General features: G+C 40.4%; 1 protein-coding gene across 2 annotated transcripts in view; it reads left to right on the top strand.

The window, feature by feature from the left end:
• The window catches only part of LOC118302754 (CUB and sushi domain-containing protein 1-like), a 269,330-nt gene that overhangs the window by 165,102 nt on the left and 86,650 nt on the right, over positions 1-17,578 (top strand). For both annotated transcript variants that reach the window (XM_047331593.1, XM_047331592.1), the window contains exons 23-27: positions 11-199; positions 3,517-3,686; positions 7,843-7,999; positions 10,855-11,046; positions 15,862-15,988. In XM_047331593.1, coding sequence (XP_047187549.1) covers positions 11-199; positions 3,517-3,686; positions 7,843-7,999; positions 10,855-11,046; positions 15,862-15,988 — 835 coding nt within the window. The remainder of the gene's footprint in view (positions 1-10; positions 200-3,516; positions 3,687-7,842; positions 8,000-10,854; positions 11,047-15,861; positions 15,989-17,578) is intronic.

Here is a 17,578-nt window from a genome sequence, read left to right as displayed (position 1 = left end):
GGATGTTTAGAGTACGACTTGGAGCCATGTGAGGATCCCGGTGTACCGGCGTATAGCAGGAGGATGGGATTCAGATTTCAAGTTGGTGACTCGCTGGCTTTCTCCTGTTTCCATGGCTACCGACTTGAGGGAGATAGCAAGATCACTTGTCTGGGAGGAGGCAGGCGAGTCTGGAGCAACACGCTACCACGATGTATAGGTAAGACGCTCAAGTACACAGACTGAGAAGTGTCTCAGTAAAATGTGAAATGATTTGCACTGCATACAAAACATACGGTAATATTTTTTGAAATATGTACAGTTGTGTAAAGTTTGGGCATTGCATTGAACTTTCCTTGTACACCATTGCTTTTTATACAAAACCTGATATAAAGTAATGTTGCTGTGTGTGTAAAAAATAACTCAAAACCACATGAACAGATTTTCACCAAAATGAATGTGAATGTTTCTAGGTAAGGGAACCTCCAGATGATTAACCTTTGGAGCGGATTGATTTGGGGGGAGCGCGACATATGAACACAGTATGCTCTTACAGAGCGGAGCCGGTGTATAATCACCTACCTGCTGAGAACTTAATGTTTTTTTCGTGAACACGCACAGCAAAGTGGTATCTAAAGTGTTTATGCTGAAGATTGCCTGCCTGCTGAGGACCGTAAAAACTTGATGGATGTTTTAATGGGCCACTGATACGAGAAGGATTTCTCTTAGTACTACTGATGGTCAGTCTGACTGTGACAGATAGTCAATGTGTTTGAGAGAAAGGGGGAAAAGAGAGCAAAGAGAGGTAAAAAGTGCTGCACACAACTCTACAGTGTCAACGGTTCAAAACCCTTCAAGTTAGAGATGTTTTACATTGAGTAAAAATTAGGGCTGTCAGCACGAAGGCGTCAATCTTTACGCGATTATAGTCCTAACATAACCTGCTCATGATTTTAATCGCGTGTTATTCTACTACCACAAGTACTTCCAATTTAAGCTACTACCTACAAGCTAAACATATAGGTGCAGCTAATGCCAGGTAATCTTCGCCAAAGCACTATTTTAGAGTGTGGGAATCGCCGAAAAAAAATCTAAAAGTTAACTATAGCGATTGCTAAGTGGGTGGCAACCGACTGCAGATCACTGAACATTGTAGAAGTCTCGGTTCTAAGGGACTTTAAAGGTGACATATTATGCTCATATTCAGGTTCATACTTTTAATTTGGGTCACCACTTGATAAGGTTTACATGCTCCAAAGTTCTGATACTGCCAATTCCTGCAGCTCCTCTTTTCAGCATCTGTCACAAACGCCTGGATATCTTTTAGCCCCTCCTCCCGATAAGCCCCAGTCTGCTCTGATTGGCCTGCTGGCCCCAGTCTGTTGTGACTGGTAAACCGGTTTCAAAATGTGCTGGGAATGTCACGCCCCTTCCCCAGAGAAGTGGAGATTCTCAGATTGCAGGCGGGGTTCCCCCAAAAGAGTCCAACTGTGACATCACAGTGGGAGATAAATCTGAACCAGTTGTTCAGAGCCAGGCTGTAGGGTTTAGCCAGCTCACAAAACAGCGGGGGGGTCTTTTTACACAGTTTGTGGGCCGACAGGCTCCACAGATAAACACCTGTATGTGCCAAACACTGAAAAAGTGATTTTTACATAATATATCACCTTTAAGGTGTATTCTTTTGAAGAAGACATTGTATTAACTCAGTCTACTGAAACTACATTTCATATTTGAAATAAACAAGGTAAAGATCAGAAAGGAAATGTATTCTCACGCTCATTCGATTCCCAATCAAGACACCATTGTTGGAATTGCTTTACATTATTAATATGGGCTTTAAAACTGCCTTGAAATGCAAAATAATAATAACAAAATATGATTGATTGTTATTTACTTTTGAAATTCATAGATTGATCGTGATTAGGAAAATGAATTGTTTGACAGGCCTAGGCTAAAAATGTTTAGAATCATTATTAAACTGCAGGGAATATAAAATATATACATCTGTATACAACCTGTAAACAATCTTTGTGCAGGGTATGCATCACGCCTGCAATGCTTTCATTTGTAGTTTGAAGGGGTTTATCTTCTATGACAATATCTGGTAGCTTGTGAAATAAAACTTTCAAATCAACTTCTTCACCACATGTTCGAGCCGGGGGGTAAAGTATCAGCATTTTCATGGTTGTAATTCAGGAATATTTTATAGCTGACACAATGGTAATTTACAGTTATTTGACTGGTTGAGTGTTGGTTTTATATGCCAGGATTTGGCTTTTAGCAGGTCATAATTTGCTGGTATTTGATGAGTATCAGTGTTTCCCTGGATGCTGCTGGTAATTTATGAGAGTCTGACTTGTGGCTGCTGGTAATTTCCAAACCCCCAAAAGAGCAGACTGAAACTGCTATAATAGCATTATCTGTCAAGAGATCAGGCCTCCTGACTAAGAGGAAACCGAGCAACAGCAGCTGGCAACGTCCACTGGGTTCATCTCTCTCCCTCTCCTTCTTTCGAAATGTCCTTCTCTATCCCTCTGACTTTCTAACTGTTTCTCCTCCTCTCCCTCTGCATTTGGATAGTCCTTGGGTAGATAATTAGCGAATTAGATGTTTATGAAAAGTGTTAATACTGTGTCTTTTGTTAATCTCCTTTTCCCTTTTCTAATTTCTCTCTGCATATTATCAAAGGGCCCTTGTCGTGGTTTATCTGCTATCTTCTCTTCTTTTCCAGCTTTCTCTTCACCCCATTCTTCTCCCCTTCACTATCCTCTTTTTTGTCACACAGGATCTACACTTCCAAATATAATTTCTGACCCTGAATTACCCTAACCCTCCTTGAATGTATGCTCCTTATATTCTATCCTAATCTTCTTTAAAAACAACGAAACATTTACAAAGATGTTGTTTTGAATTTCAGATTTGATAAAAATTGCATCTGTTTTTCCTCAGTGAGTTTCATATTGTTCCACACCGCCTTCTCTCTTGTCTATCTCATTACCTCCATTTCCTCTTTATCCCTTCCAAGCGGTGGTGGTCCTCCTCAGTGGGAGTTAAAAGCCTGCTCGGCTCACTTCTTTTCTCCCCTCTTCATTTACATATGACAAAACTCAATTTACACAAAGAACCACTTATTTAAATTCCTAAACTTTGATAGGCACTGCAACTGCTACATAATTCAGTATAATCTATAGGGAATACTTTTACAAAATAAGCAGACCAGCCTCTATTCAGCGTTTCATTTTGCTCTTTTTAAATTGCTTTAGTTGTTAATGTGGTCTGTTGTTTGTCATGTTTGATGCTATTATATAAAGCACATTTAAAATGTACATGTCATCATTATTTTCATATCTGCTGATTTAAATAAGATTTGTGGTTATAATGGATGTGGTCTTTTTCATATATGTGATTGTGAGTCCTCTCCTCTCTTTTTTACATAACAAGCCAACGCAGGTATTCTGACTGCCCAAAAATAATTAGGTAGAATTGCTGTGATTTTGACCCAGTGTCCCTGTCCCCTTTGTTCTCTTGCTGTAGCTGAGTGTGGAGCTACCTCACTGGGGCCAGAAGGTGTTCTCCTTTCTCCGAACTTCCCCTCCAACTATGATAATAACCACGAATGCATTTACCGCATCACTACTGAAAAGGGCAAAGGAATCAGGCTGAAAGCTGAGAGCTTCTCATTGCAAGATGGAGACTATCTCAAGGCATGTATACACACACACACACACACACACACACACACACACACACACACACACACACTACACACACTACACACACAATCATAGTGCCTTTCTGTTTTTTTCAGTGAAACATGGTTTATCATGCCTTCAGATGGAATTTTAACAATTTCAATTTTTTATGTTTTAAGTATTTGAAATGGTGAATTAACAATTCGGAGATATTAAAGAATGTGAATGTTTTTTGCATGTATTTTATGTCTATACTCAATAGTCATATAATTTTTTTGCACTGTTTAGCCCAAAGTTTCTCAACACAAGCCCATTCTGCAAGCTTTTGTTTCTGTAATGAACAGTTGGTACAATTAAGAAGTTAGGAATTGTGTGCCCCTTCATCATATGAGATGTTCAAGAACAAGACCATGAAACATGAACATGAACAACAGGAAAAGCTTTGCATCCTTGGTTTTCCGTGGTTAAATTACATTGCAAAGGTTACCATGGTTTGCCCAAGATGTAAGATGTGTTTAACATTGCTGTAAGAAGCACTGACATTCCTGCAGGCGTTTATTACCCATGTTCTCTATCAGTGCCCCTGCTGCAGTGACCATCCCTGGCCAACCCTCTAAATAAGCCAGTGTATTATTATTGTATTTGAAGGTTAAACCATGGTTTTTATTCACTTAAATATACGAGGAGAGGATAAACATGGGGTCAAATGAGGAGCAAAATAAGTAATCCCAAGTTTTTTCAAAATCAACCTTTGTAAAACCTGAAAAAAAATGTATCTGCATGAGAAATTCAATTTTGTTCATGTGGAGAGCAGGTTTACAAACTGAAACTGAGGTGAACTGAAAACTTATGTGTAAACATCACTTTACTAATGTCTTTTTGACCCTAATTTGAGACAAAAGTTTGAGCTGCAATATGGTACTATGGTTCTTCTCAGTCTGCTGGTGCCCTCATGGATTTTAAGGATTTATAGTTGTCATAATGTACATGCAAGGAATTAATTCAAGGATTTACATAGTATAAACTTGGCTGCGTGTACTTGTGTACATCTGAACTATAAAGAGAATTCCAGATGTTTCCAAGGCTCATTATTCCTCATAAGTCCTCTCTGGGGTATATGTGCCCACTTCACTGTCAGCGAGGAGCAGCTGTGTGAGCTGTTTTACAGTCTTGATGCTGTCCTACAGACATCTAAAACTCTTTTTATTCACAATGTCTCTTAGGGGCATTAGGCCTGAGGGCATGGTTAAGCTGGTGTGTGGTTAGAGTGTATTATCAGTATTAGGTGTTGAGCATGGGCTCAGCCTGTCTGTGGTTAAATTGTGTTAGGGTTTCTCCCTGACTTTTAGAGAGGCTCAACATCAGTGTAAAAGGTGGAAATGTGCCCAATGAGACAGGTGTCAAAAAATTAAACCTGAAAGGAAAGAACAGGCGGACCAAATTAGGACTGTGTTCTTCACACGGCATTTGACATAGTGTTTACAGTAACACTTTAGGAGCAACCCACAATGCACTGCATAATTACTCCAGACATATGGGGTGATCTTTGTACTAATGCTATGCCAGTATAATTCGTACCCAAACCTTCTCTGTAGTTATTTTTTCCTACTGGGTACCTATTCTATAATGACAGGTATAGTTCAGATATAACTTAATTTGAATATTTAATGTCATGTTTCTTTGATTATATTGTATTTTTAATTGAACGCTGAGATGTTTTTTCACTGGTTAGTGTAATGTGCTGTGTTGGATCATTTGACACCTGAGCATAAAATCGTGAAAAATTATTTAAAAATTAGCATGTGCATATGTGATCAAATAATTTGTGAAATAACCATGTTGTGTGATGGTATGGAATTGAGCGTTTGTAAAGGCAATGACGAGTAATTTACAACAGGTATGTTAGTTATATCTTTCCCAAAGAATTAGCAGAAAGCATAGTGCAAATCATAATGAACAGGAAGGAAAGCACCAAAGTGCCATTTGGGCAAGCAATTAGCATGACACTCCCCAGGCTAAGAGCGGCAGAGCCAAAGCCTGTTACTGCAGCTGAACACAGACCATTTGTTTCACAGTTACAGCAAATCTCCTGTAACATATGAACCAGCTCATTACAACTGCTTTTGCTTTTGGATATGTCTTTTGCCCTGGTGCTGCGAAAGAAAGGAATAGCCAAGCTCAATTTGCCTAAAAACATCTTCTCATACCGCATTTGACTAATTTTACTTAGACAGTCATGAAGAAGAAAAAACAGAGGTTGAGTAGGAAACAAAATGGGGGTGTGCAGAAGTTGTTATGAAAATAGAGGTGGTAGGAGAGCAAGCGAGTGAGACAGAGTCAGACAGACAGAGATAGGAGGGGTGGCAGATAGTGACATGTTGATTTATGAGCTGCAGGGCTTTTTCATTAACCATACTGAGTTTTACAGAAACTGAGAGAGAAGGAGAAAAAGGATGGAAAGAAAGAGGAAAAAAAGAAAAACAAGACAGTGAGACGCAAAATTGGGGGACACTGGCGTAACTGGAGGGATGTGGGGAAGGAAAATAATGTCACAGAAACTGTTATGCTGCTCTTGAACATTTTTGTCCTTTACCATGTCACTCTATGTTCTTCATATGTATGCTTTCCATCAAACCCCCCCCCCCACACACACACACACACACCACATTGTAGCCACTGTTTGGCCGCACATAGAAGTGTCTCCTACACTGCTTTAGCCCTTCATCTTTGGCACCCCTGCTACCTGCAGACCTGTCACCAACAATCTGTGGAGATGTCCCCGACTGGCAAATATAAGTGTGAGCAGTTCACATTTATATTCCAGCTATGAGCTAGTATCATGAGGCACTTCAGAGTCCTAATTCTCTCCCTCAAACTGCAGTCGAAAGTAGACTGCACTTCCCAAACTACTACTTCACTACACATTAAAGCAGTGTTCATCACTTAAAGACACTGGAAGAAAAAAGTAAACTCTCAGAAAAACTCAAGTTTTTGATATTAATTACTTAGCACATGTAGGCTTAAACAAATGGAGTCATCATCCAGACCTTTCTGCTCTGGATCCCCTACTCTGCATTCCCTCTCTCGGGATGATGCAAAAATATTGTTAAATGTATGCCTGTCTGTGTCTGTCGGTAGGTGTGGACAGTAGGTATGTTCTAGGCTAGATTACTTGGTTCAAAAAATCTGACTATGGCTTTTAGTCATGTTTTAGAGTTTCAGTTTCAATAAATTTCTTTATTATTATTATTCCAGCGGTTTTTCTTGTTTGTGCTGCCAATAACCAGTTGATGATCATAATGCAAGTGGTGAGAAGCAAAATTGTCTATGATTGAGTTGAAAATAGCCAAAATGCTAATAAACCTTACAAATTCCACTCTCCTGCTAATTTCACCACCTCTAATATGCTTGGTATTATCTTAAGATAATTCTCTCTCTCTCTCTCTCTCTCTCTCTCACACACACACACACACACACACACACTTTGATTTGCTCTTTTGAACAGTGTTAACATGCATACTGAGACCTCAAGTTTTACTGATGATTTGTAGGAATCACGCTGTGTTACTCATCAATGCTTTCATCTGTTAAGACCCCTTTGTAGCAGCATAACTTTTTTTTAAATGTAAACACAAATTTAAAACACTTATCATAACTGGAGACATCCGCAAATGTGAATGTGCTTTTTATTTTTCATCTCGCTGCAAAATCCCCTCTGCAAATACTCAAATTAAAGTGATACTTAAATCGGCTGCTTCCTGCAGGTTCTAGACGGGGATTAAACTGCAGAATTCAAACTAAGTTTATACCACATCCTCATTTCACAACATTTAATTGTTGTAAACAACCTTTTCAGTAAGGTAACACATTCATTTATTTGTCTTTTTTTTGACTTACTCTCTGGAATTGTTGGATAAAGATATTGATGGTTTAACATGGAAAAGGGAGGCTTCATCATTATAGAGCCTCAGCAACTTTCAAATGATACTTGAGGCTTTACCTTTGTGGTGGTTCACAAGATCCATGCTGCAGTACAGCAGTGCCTTGCGAGGATTGTATCAAGTATTCCAGACTAAGTGGTAGATTTGCACTACAAAACCACACACTTCCTTTAAACTCATGTTTTTATTAATTTTCTGTGGTCCTGTTCCTGTGTGTTGATTGATAGGTCTATGATGGAGAGAACACTTCATCCCGTCTCCTTGGCAACTTCACACGTGACGGCATGATGGGTCATGTCATTAACAGTACGTCCAATCACTTGGGGCTGGATTTCAACAGCAATGCCTCTGGAACCAATCAGGGTTTTCGCCTCTCATACACAAGTGAGTTGTCTCTGAGACATTTTAACAGTGGAAACTGTGTGGCAATGTAGATTGTTTTCATACTAATCCTATACGTGCCATTAAAAATGCTGTGACAATCATCTCTGCCCACCTGGATCACCCAACACACACACACACACACACAGAACAACAGGCGCTCACCAGTTACAGTCTTTACAATAAAACTTGAACTCAAAACAACTTAAATTATGTGTGACTCTGCCCAGCTTTTGTCACACATACTTGTCTTGTTTTCTCATGACGGCTTCTTGTCTGTTGGTGGCTTCTTGTCTTTCTTGGAAGCTCCTCTTTGTCTGTCTCAGTCTGGTCGAAGCTTCTTCACAGAATTTTGACCAGGGCAGTGATTAGCCGACAGAAGTTAAATGTGCTAATCACTCCCCTGACTGTACATGTCTGTATTTTTCATAGCACTAGGGTTATCAGTCACTTTTCAGTCCATTGCGTTCCGGGGCTCCTTTGATGATTCGGCAAACGAACAAGCAACACAGGGTGGTCGATGTCAGGTAGGCATTTCTTGCCTTTGGGATCTTTTCCTGAACTGCTGTCAGCGGTTCACCAGCTGTGGTGAGTCGTGGTTGTCCCTGGTCGCAGCCTGTCAGTGACAGATCCAGGGACTCGCTCTGTGATGACAAAACCTCTGAGGCGCAACTTCACTACAGCTGAGGTCCGCCTGTAAAAGACCCATGTCATGTTCTTTTTGCAGGATTGAAAGTCATGGCATACTGTATTGTTGTCTTCACTTTTTTGTGGATGTCATCTAAGCTTTAAATAACCAATGAGCCACACCCAAAATTCATACTCTTGAATAAGGACCAGTCCCCGGTTCCAACTAATGAACAACCAGTTCAGACTAAAAATGTCAACAAAACAATAACATGAGCAATAATCCCTACTCAAGCCCCAGGCCAATAATATAAATCATAAGTTTGAACAAGAGTGTTTTTTCGTCATAATTATTGAACAGATAAATACCCCTCTTCTGCTCACATGCACATAAGCAGTAATTGAGTATCTCATCACAGACGTCCCTGTAAGAAGATGATTTTAATAGAAAACTAGAGCAGTAGTGATTGTGTTTAGATTGCCCCTCATGGATATATCCCACGTCTGCCCTGCGCCTTAGTCAAGTAATTTTTCAGTGCTACGTATCAGACCAAAATAGATGTCATGTACTACAAAACTCGAGACAAATTACCAAGAAATTCCATTCACTTCTGACAGCTGAAAAGAGGCTAACCTTCAGCTTACAAAGAATGTCCTATTGAAGGTGCAACAGTAGTTTACCCAAGTATACAGAGAACTTGAAGGAGCATGCTCGAAACTTAAAACATGCATGCTCTCTTTTTCTTGCGCGCGCTCGCGCGCACACACACACACACACACACCTACATCTTAATAGCTTTGAAGAGAGTCTGTTAAGAAGGCAAGACCAGCTGCTGTGTAACTCAAAGAGGCTATTAGACGAGTATTTATCTGCAAGTCATTAAAAGAGGGTGAGAAAGTGTCACATCTGGAGTGGAAGCGCGGCTGGATGGAGGGACAAAGGGATGGAGGTGGATGGTATATGGATACTAGATGGATGCTCTGCATGTCAGTTAAATCATTAGACAGTCGTTAATCTGTAAGTCATTAAACTGGAGAAGGTGTCACCTTCTGCAAAGTCCTGCAACAATGGATGAGCTGATGGATAGATAACAGAGATTGATAGAAAGTCTGAGCAGGAGAAGGGAGAGAGAAGCTTCTGATCAATACCGCCAGTGATGGTTTCTTAAGTAGGGTCAGGGAGTGTTAAAACAGGTTTAATTGTGCATGGTTTTAGAGCTATTTTAATTAAGAGTAGCAAGGATTCAAACAGCTGAACAAGATTTTAACAAGAAAGATTGACAGAAGTGAGATGCAAAAAAAAATGCACCCTCTGCCAAAAAGACATTATACAGTCTTCATTGATGGAAGCTAAGTTTTTCACAAATCAATGTTGAAACATTACTGCACTTATTCTGATAACATAAAATCTCTCAAGAGCTTGAATAACCATCTTACCAACGTCCTTTGAATTACTGTGGTCATAGTTCACAAGTTTTCCAGTGGAGTTATTTTAGGTCAAATAATATATTTGAGCCCAATATATGTTTTATCAGACGATATTCTCACTAACTTGTCATATAACTAGTCGACTGATTTGCTAGATACCGAGCCAAACTTCAATTATAGTGACCATCTATCCCTTCAATGATGTTCTGTTTACAAGAGACTGAGCTCAGGAAAAGAAGATGTGTCTGTGCCTTTGTGTCTTTTTTTATCCATTTGTCTTTCAGGCGGGAAACTTTTTTGTTCTTTGTTGTCTTCAAATTCACACCCCTTGCAGTGTGCTCGTTCAAGTGTAGTGTATATCTTTTTGATAATGTGGGATGTGAAATTGTAGTTTGATGTTTTTTCCCAATTGCATATGGGGACTATATTTTCAATCCAAAAGTATTACTGCATACTATTTGTGTGTGTGTGTGTTCAATCCAAAAGTATTACTGCATGATTATGTCCTTTTAGAAAAGACATGTATTTTTAAAAATCTCATAGAAACAAGGAGATGAGTAGAATCTCTATAAATATCCAGTAACTTTCCCTTCAGCTGTCACATAGTATTTCACCATTATGAGCTCCTCAATCAATATTGAGGAGCTCATAATAACTTAAATTTTCTTCAGAAGTAGTCCGGTTCAGGAGAAGAAAAGTGTGACCTCTTGTCCAAAAGATCTTTGAATCCTCCTGTTCATTTATGCAATTGCCCGTGTTTGTGTGTGTGTGTGTTTTCCTCTAATTTGTGTGTCTCTTTCTAGGCTTTGACTTAACACGCTGCGAGGAACCAGGTGTCCCTAGTTATGGCTATAAGATCCAGGATGACGGTCATTTTGCCAACACTTTTGTCCTCTACTCCTGCAACCCTGGATACAGTCTCCATGGCAGCAGCACACTGACCTGTCTTAGTGGGGACAGACGTGTCTGGGACAAACCCCTTCCTTCCTGTATCGGTTAGTATATCAACATGTGTGTAAGTTCTATGTACATCAATAATCCAGAACTACAAGGTCTGAAATTTTCTGCCTGTGGGTGAGTTTTTTTTCCTACTATTCAGTGAAAAATATAGCAGGGAGCTGCAGCAGTCTACTCCTGTCTGTTCCTGGTCCCCAACAAGAGCATGATGGTTTAAAAAAGACAGCAAGTGAACAAGTGATTGAGTCAATACAAGGGAATACTTTGAAAAGACGGTGTGGGGAATGATTCAACACTCTGTGGGAAATATTTGAAGTGGTAGTACCACGCCTCAGTGCGTAACAGCTGCCCTTACTGATCCATCAGCCTATGCACATAAGACTCTCTGCACTTGGACAGCAGGATGTCACTGGGTATGTGATTATAGTGCACCAGGCTTCTGTGTATTTTAGGCATGGCATGGTTAAGGTGCAAATGTAAGTGATGACTGTCCGAATTGAACTCTGATACATTTATAATGTAAGTCAGACTACTTTCTTGTACCCTGAAGGTGTGCACAGTATTTTATGCCAAATGCTTTTACAGAAGCCTTAGCTTTCCGTTCTATTCTCAGCATGAACTGTAAATAGAATATTCTATCAGGAGAGACCTTTTATGCCTCCAAGCTGGCAACAGCTGGGGCCAGAGGCATTATGTTTTTGGGTTGTCCATCAGTTCGTCCATCCCATTCTTGTGAACACAATATATCAGGAGCAGCCTGAGAGAATTTCTTTTTTCTTTTTTTTTTTTTAAAATCTGACACAAGCGTTCACTTGGACTCAAGGAGGAAGTGATTTGATTTTGATTTTCAAATGTAGTCAAGGGTCGAACAAGGAACCACAGGTAATGAAGAAGGCGCAGCTCGTTAAAACAACCAAGCATGTTGGCCCTGTCAGAGAGTTTATGTGAGTACTGAACAAAGCAATGGAGGGAATTTAATGCCAATTTTATTTACTGCAAAATATTTAATATTCAAAATGCCAAGGTCACTGTGACCTCCCTAAACATGTTGTTGGCCATAACTAAAGAATGAATGCTCACATTTTGATAAAGTACACTTATTACCTTTAACTTAAATCCTTAATTCCGTATGCACAGAATTGATGAGTGCATGATGTCTTACTTTAAATCTCTTTCAATCATTTTCCCTTTCTTTTATTAGATACAGTCAAACCTGGAGAGAAGTGAAACTCAGGTGAAACTTCTTTTCTCAAGAGTCATACTTCAGACAATTTTGACTCAGTCTTCAACAGTGAGAGAGCAATGACAAAAGTGAACACTTTTTACCTTTAAAGAACTAGCGGCCGAAACGAGCTTACTCCGTAGGGTGACTGGGCTCAGTCTTAGAGATAGTTTGGACTTTTGGGGGGAGCTCAGAGTACAACCGCTGCTCCTTAGAGTCAAAAGGGTTCAGTGGAGGTGGTTCGGGCATCTTGTCAGTATGCCACCTGGGTGCCTTCCTTTGGAGGTTTACCGGGCACGTCCAACTGGGAGGAGAACTAGAGGTGAGCCAGAACTCAAGGGACTTGAGAGACTACATATCCCATCTGGCCTAGATCCCCCAGGGTGAGCTGGAAAGCGTGGCTGGGGAGCAGGAACTCTGGAACACCCTGCTTAGCCGGCTGCCTCTCGGCAGAACACAAAGGCTGAATGTCATGTAAACTCAATGCAAAAGGGGACACAGCAGTTAATTTCTATCAAATTCATATCAAATTTTAGTCGGAAGACCATAACATTCAGTAACATCATGCGACTGCTGCTCTCCCCTCCCACAATATCATGTTTTAGCCTTCAGTAAAGCTGACAAAAATATAGATTTTTTCATTTGACATATCTAGAATATATTTGAATATTTCCCAGGTTCTGAGGTAGATAATCTGCTGGGGTATATATAGATTTAGTTGGCACTTGGCAGCTCCTATAACAAACAATTCACAATTCACAATTTTGATCGTCCATAATTCTGGCTTGTCATGTTTTAAATAGGCGAAGCACTTTCCCTGTAAATATTTCTACCTTCTGTAGTATATGTGAGCACTTGGCACATGTAAATTTGGAATTCCCTACGGCAGAGCCAAACCTTGTGTCTCTCCTAACCTGCCAGCACACCTGAGCTCTCTGAGGTGGAACTTGGCCTGATGCAGTTGCTAATAGCAACTGAAAAGTGTGTGTGTGTGTGTGTGTGTGTGTGTGTGTGTGTGTGTGTGTTCCCTGTATACCTCCACAGTCAGTCATTAATTTATAGCTGCTCTGTCGCTGCCATATTTCAGGTAAGCCAGCAACCAAGAGAGTACTTGCTGGCAGAGCCCTGAGCTAACTAGCTTTATAGCTTTGTATATTCCATCTTTGTCAGTCTGTTGGGGCATTTGCCTTTCTACCTTTTCTGAATATCTCCGTCTCAGCCTGTCTGGCTTGGTCTCGTGTCTGCGTGTGCTAGCATAGAGATGAGGAGATGGCGTTACCTCAGGCTGTTTCTAAACCATCTTCCTTTCTTTCCCCCACACCGAGTCAAATTGACTGGTGGTCTGCCTCTGTGGGTTGATATTTTCTTCTATTTATACGGTACACCTGTCTGTCTTCCAGTCTGTATGTGTGTTTCTTTTATGTGTGTTCTCTGTCGTTTGCTGTCTTGGGAAATTGGAGTTGTCATTGGTCCTGGCCAACCAAATGACTCTTGTTTTTCTCTCTTTGTGTGCTGAGACTCACAGGAGGAAAAGTATTCAACTGCTGCTGTGTGAGACTTTGTGTGGTTTTCTGTTACTCCCATTGTATTTGAGTTCCCGTGTGATTGTGTATTTGTGTGCACTCTGCCTAGGGTAATGCAACAGCAGTAGGTTGTCATGTTATTGAAGATTGCGGAGCTGTGTTAATGGTGCCGTCTTAACTCACACAATCACACAATGCGCACACAGACATAAAGCCTTCACTGTACCAAACGGCTTCCTAATTGGCAGCAATGTGCTGGCTCAGTGGGCTACCATGTGTGCTGTGTAATACCACGATTAGTTCAAATCTGCTCCCTGTCTTTCACCTGCTTCCTGGTATCTCCTCTGTTCCTCGCCTCTAAAAACAATACAAAAATAACACAAAAAGCAAGAAAAGTTATTTCTATACTAGTGTTATATCGCATATTCTAGGGAGATCCCTGAGGGAAAACGGCCATCAAAGTTATTCACTAACCTTGAAACTGTATACCAGGAGCTTGGATAATTCAAGGTTGATTTAATGATTCAAGCCTTTCTTAACTGATTCTCATTTAACTCAACCTTCACACCTCAGAGTAATTTACAGCAAAGTAGAGGAACCGTCCCTTACAGAGATAAATTGAAATGTTAATAGGGCTGGAAAGGCTGGGGGAAAATAATCTGGTTGTATTGAGAATAGATGTCTTCACAGATCCCAAATGTTTGACTAATCCAAAACCATTGGAACGCCTACCTAATCCTGATTATAGTTATTTTACTGTTTAAATCTGTTTGGTTGACATAATTTTATTCTCTTGCACTTAGTATGCATTTTCCAATTTTCCAGGCTTCTCTTACCCAGGTTGACACAGAACACACAATTAGGGTTAGAAGATCCCCCAAATCCACCACTTATTTGTGTTATAGGACAGAACTTCCTTTCCTCTTTTGGCAGCTGAACTCGGCAGCCGAATAGATAACAACTGGAGGAAGGTGTAAAATGTCTATGCAAAAATGCACAACTAGGTTATAGCGAGATGAGCCAATGTTTCTATTTGTTTGTCCACCAGGGTAACTCCACACATGGTCAGGTCCTAAACCTGAGCATAGTCACAACCAATCAGAATATACCCCAGGATAAGAAGACAAGGTCCAAACACTGGCAGCAGCAAACAGGCTCTATCAATGGGATGCTTAAATGAATTAAGTTAGAGAAATTTATTTTAAAAATAATTTGTTTAACATACATTAAAGATCAAGTTTTAGAATTAATTTATTATTGTCATTAACATTTGTAGCGAACTGGGGGATAGAAAGGTGATAATTTTCTAACTAAGCTAACATTTGTGAATCTAATCCCCCAAAAAATATTGTCATTTAATGCCATGAGTTTTTATATATAGGCTAATGATGAATACTAAAATATTCTCTGCAGCTGCAATTATGATATACAATCAGAGCTGACACTGACTGTGCTGGGATATTACTTACACAACGATTTTAGAGCTGGGGCGGTATAAGAAGACCCTATTAGTCGATCTTATTACAGTATATACTGAGCCCAGTCCAAGTCAGGCCATGGGTCAGATTTAGGGTTCTCAGTATTAATTAATTCTGTAAAGATCTGTAATTGAGAGTGACATAGTAAATGGATGAACATGAAAAAAGTGCTAGATCTACTAATCTGAAGAATTATAGCATGCCTTGTACAAACCAATGTGCTGGGCAGGATTGTCGAGTTTTCAAATTCACTTTGACACTGCTGCTGAACTGGTGTACAAATCATGGTCCTTATTTGGTCATCTTATAAGAAGGTAATGCAATGGCTCATTTTCAATACAGCTGAAATGTCTTGTTGACTTTATACCCGAGAGGGCTACAAGTCACCAGTGATATATGGCTTTATTCCGTGTCCTTGAGAATCGCCTGATGTTTCTTAATTGCTTAATCTGATCAGCTAAATGTGATGATCAATATAACAAGGGATGTCAGATGTATCCATGCTCTGTAATACAGGTGGAAGCAATAAACTATGATTGCTGAAAATTCAGTAGGTATAGTTAAATATACAATATGTTTTGGTTTTTTTGCAGTGATGTTTGATCATCCCTTTGTCTCATGTCCTTGTAGCGGAGTGTGGAGGTCACATAACGGGAGCGGTGTCTGGACGAATTCTGTCTCCGGGATATCCTGCTCCTTATGACAACAACCTCCACTGTACCTGGACTATAGAGGCTGATACAGGCAAGACGATCAGGTAATTATGGAGCACTGGGACATACACTGAGTCCACTGTGAGCATGATGGCGGCCTGCAGTTACGGTTGAGTAGTTTTGCAAGTGAATTTGCGACTGCTTTGCTCACAGAAACTGATGTATGACGTCACCGCCTCTGTGTACTCATCCAGACTGTTGGTAGCAGTCCTGAAAACATCCCAGTCAGTAGAGTCCAGGCGCGCTTGAAGATCCGCCACAGCTTTGATGTCCTCACAACAGAGCTTTAATTTCTGCCTGTATGTGGGATTCAGTAATGTAACAGCGATCCAGAGTATTTCCCTCTCTGGTCGGGGAATTTGATAAACTGTCTGTATTTTGGAAGTTCATGGCTGAGATTTTCTCTGTTAAAGTCGCCAAGGAAAATAACTAAGTGTCCCGGTTGGTCTACTTCACACGCAGTATCTGGTCGGCTAACGTGCGCTGTGTGTCCTGCACGTTGGCCTGCGATGGAATGTAAACACTGACCAGAATCAATGAAGCAACTCACAGGGGGAAATGTTCACAATTCAGGAAAAATTATTCCAGATAAGGAAAGCCGTAGAATCGCAGAATCACTGTGACGTCGTTACACCAGTCACTGTTGATATAAAAACGAATACCTCCACCTTTTGAAATTCTGAGACTCGATCCACTCGGAAGAGTTGGAGGCCTGCCAGCTGCAGCGCTGAGTCCGGTATCGATCCACACAGCCAAGTCTCCATGAAGCACAAAAAAGAAGATGAGGAAAAGTCTCTGTTTTTCCCTGTCAGTAACTGAAGTTAATCCAGTTTGTTGCACACTGAACATATGTTTGAGAGAAATATTCCCGGTAGCTGTGTTTGAAGTCAACGTCCACACCAGGGCGTCTCCCCTCTGCTCTGGCAAATCACTGCATTGACAAAGATAAGGGCACCTTTGACCAGAACGTCCAGTGAACACACTGATGAAGTGAGAAAAGTGGCAAATAAGACAGGTGGAGTGAACGAGTGCCATGGCACCACGGATAGCTTGAAAGTGGAAACTGTAACGTTATAACTATATATATATAATTAATCCTAATACCCAGATAACTTTAGAGAATAACTTTGTAAAGCATCAACTTAATGCTAGCTGATAATGAAAGCACAACCATTAAAACAAGCCCCAGGCAGATGGGGTAATGCCCATCAGATTCAGGATCATCATTTGCCTCAGACAAAAGAATCCTGCAACTCTATGAGAGTATTGCAAAGTAATGTTACAGCAAGCACACAAGTGATGTCTGTGGCAAGTCTCATTGATCCAGGTCATCGTTATCCACTCGGGTGATGTTCCACATCTCATTCAACAGGCTTTTTTCAGTTCGAACTAAGTTCTGGTGAATCCCAGGTATTGAACCTCTGTGGAGTGTAGGCAGTTCTTGTTGGTGCTTCAAACTGTTTGAACGACTGTTGTAAAGAGGGTCAACACGTGTTTAAGTCACCTGGAAGGAGAAGGACAGCATAGTAGGTGAAAGAAAGATGATGCCTCAGACCTCCTCCTCTGTTAAAGGGGTGGTTTCTCTATTTTCCCCACACGTAATATGAATATGCAAGGAAACATCTGGGGAAAAA

The sequence above is a fragment of the Scophthalmus maximus genome, chromosome 4 (assembly GCF_022379125.1).
Source record: "Scophthalmus maximus strain ysfricsl-2021 chromosome 4, ASM2237912v1, whole genome shotgun sequence".
Taxonomy (NCBI): domain Eukaryota; kingdom Metazoa; phylum Chordata; class Actinopteri; order Pleuronectiformes; family Scophthalmidae; genus Scophthalmus; species Scophthalmus maximus.
The sequence above is the reverse complement of the archived record's forward strand: the minus strand, read 5'-3'. Positions and strand labels throughout refer to the sequence as shown.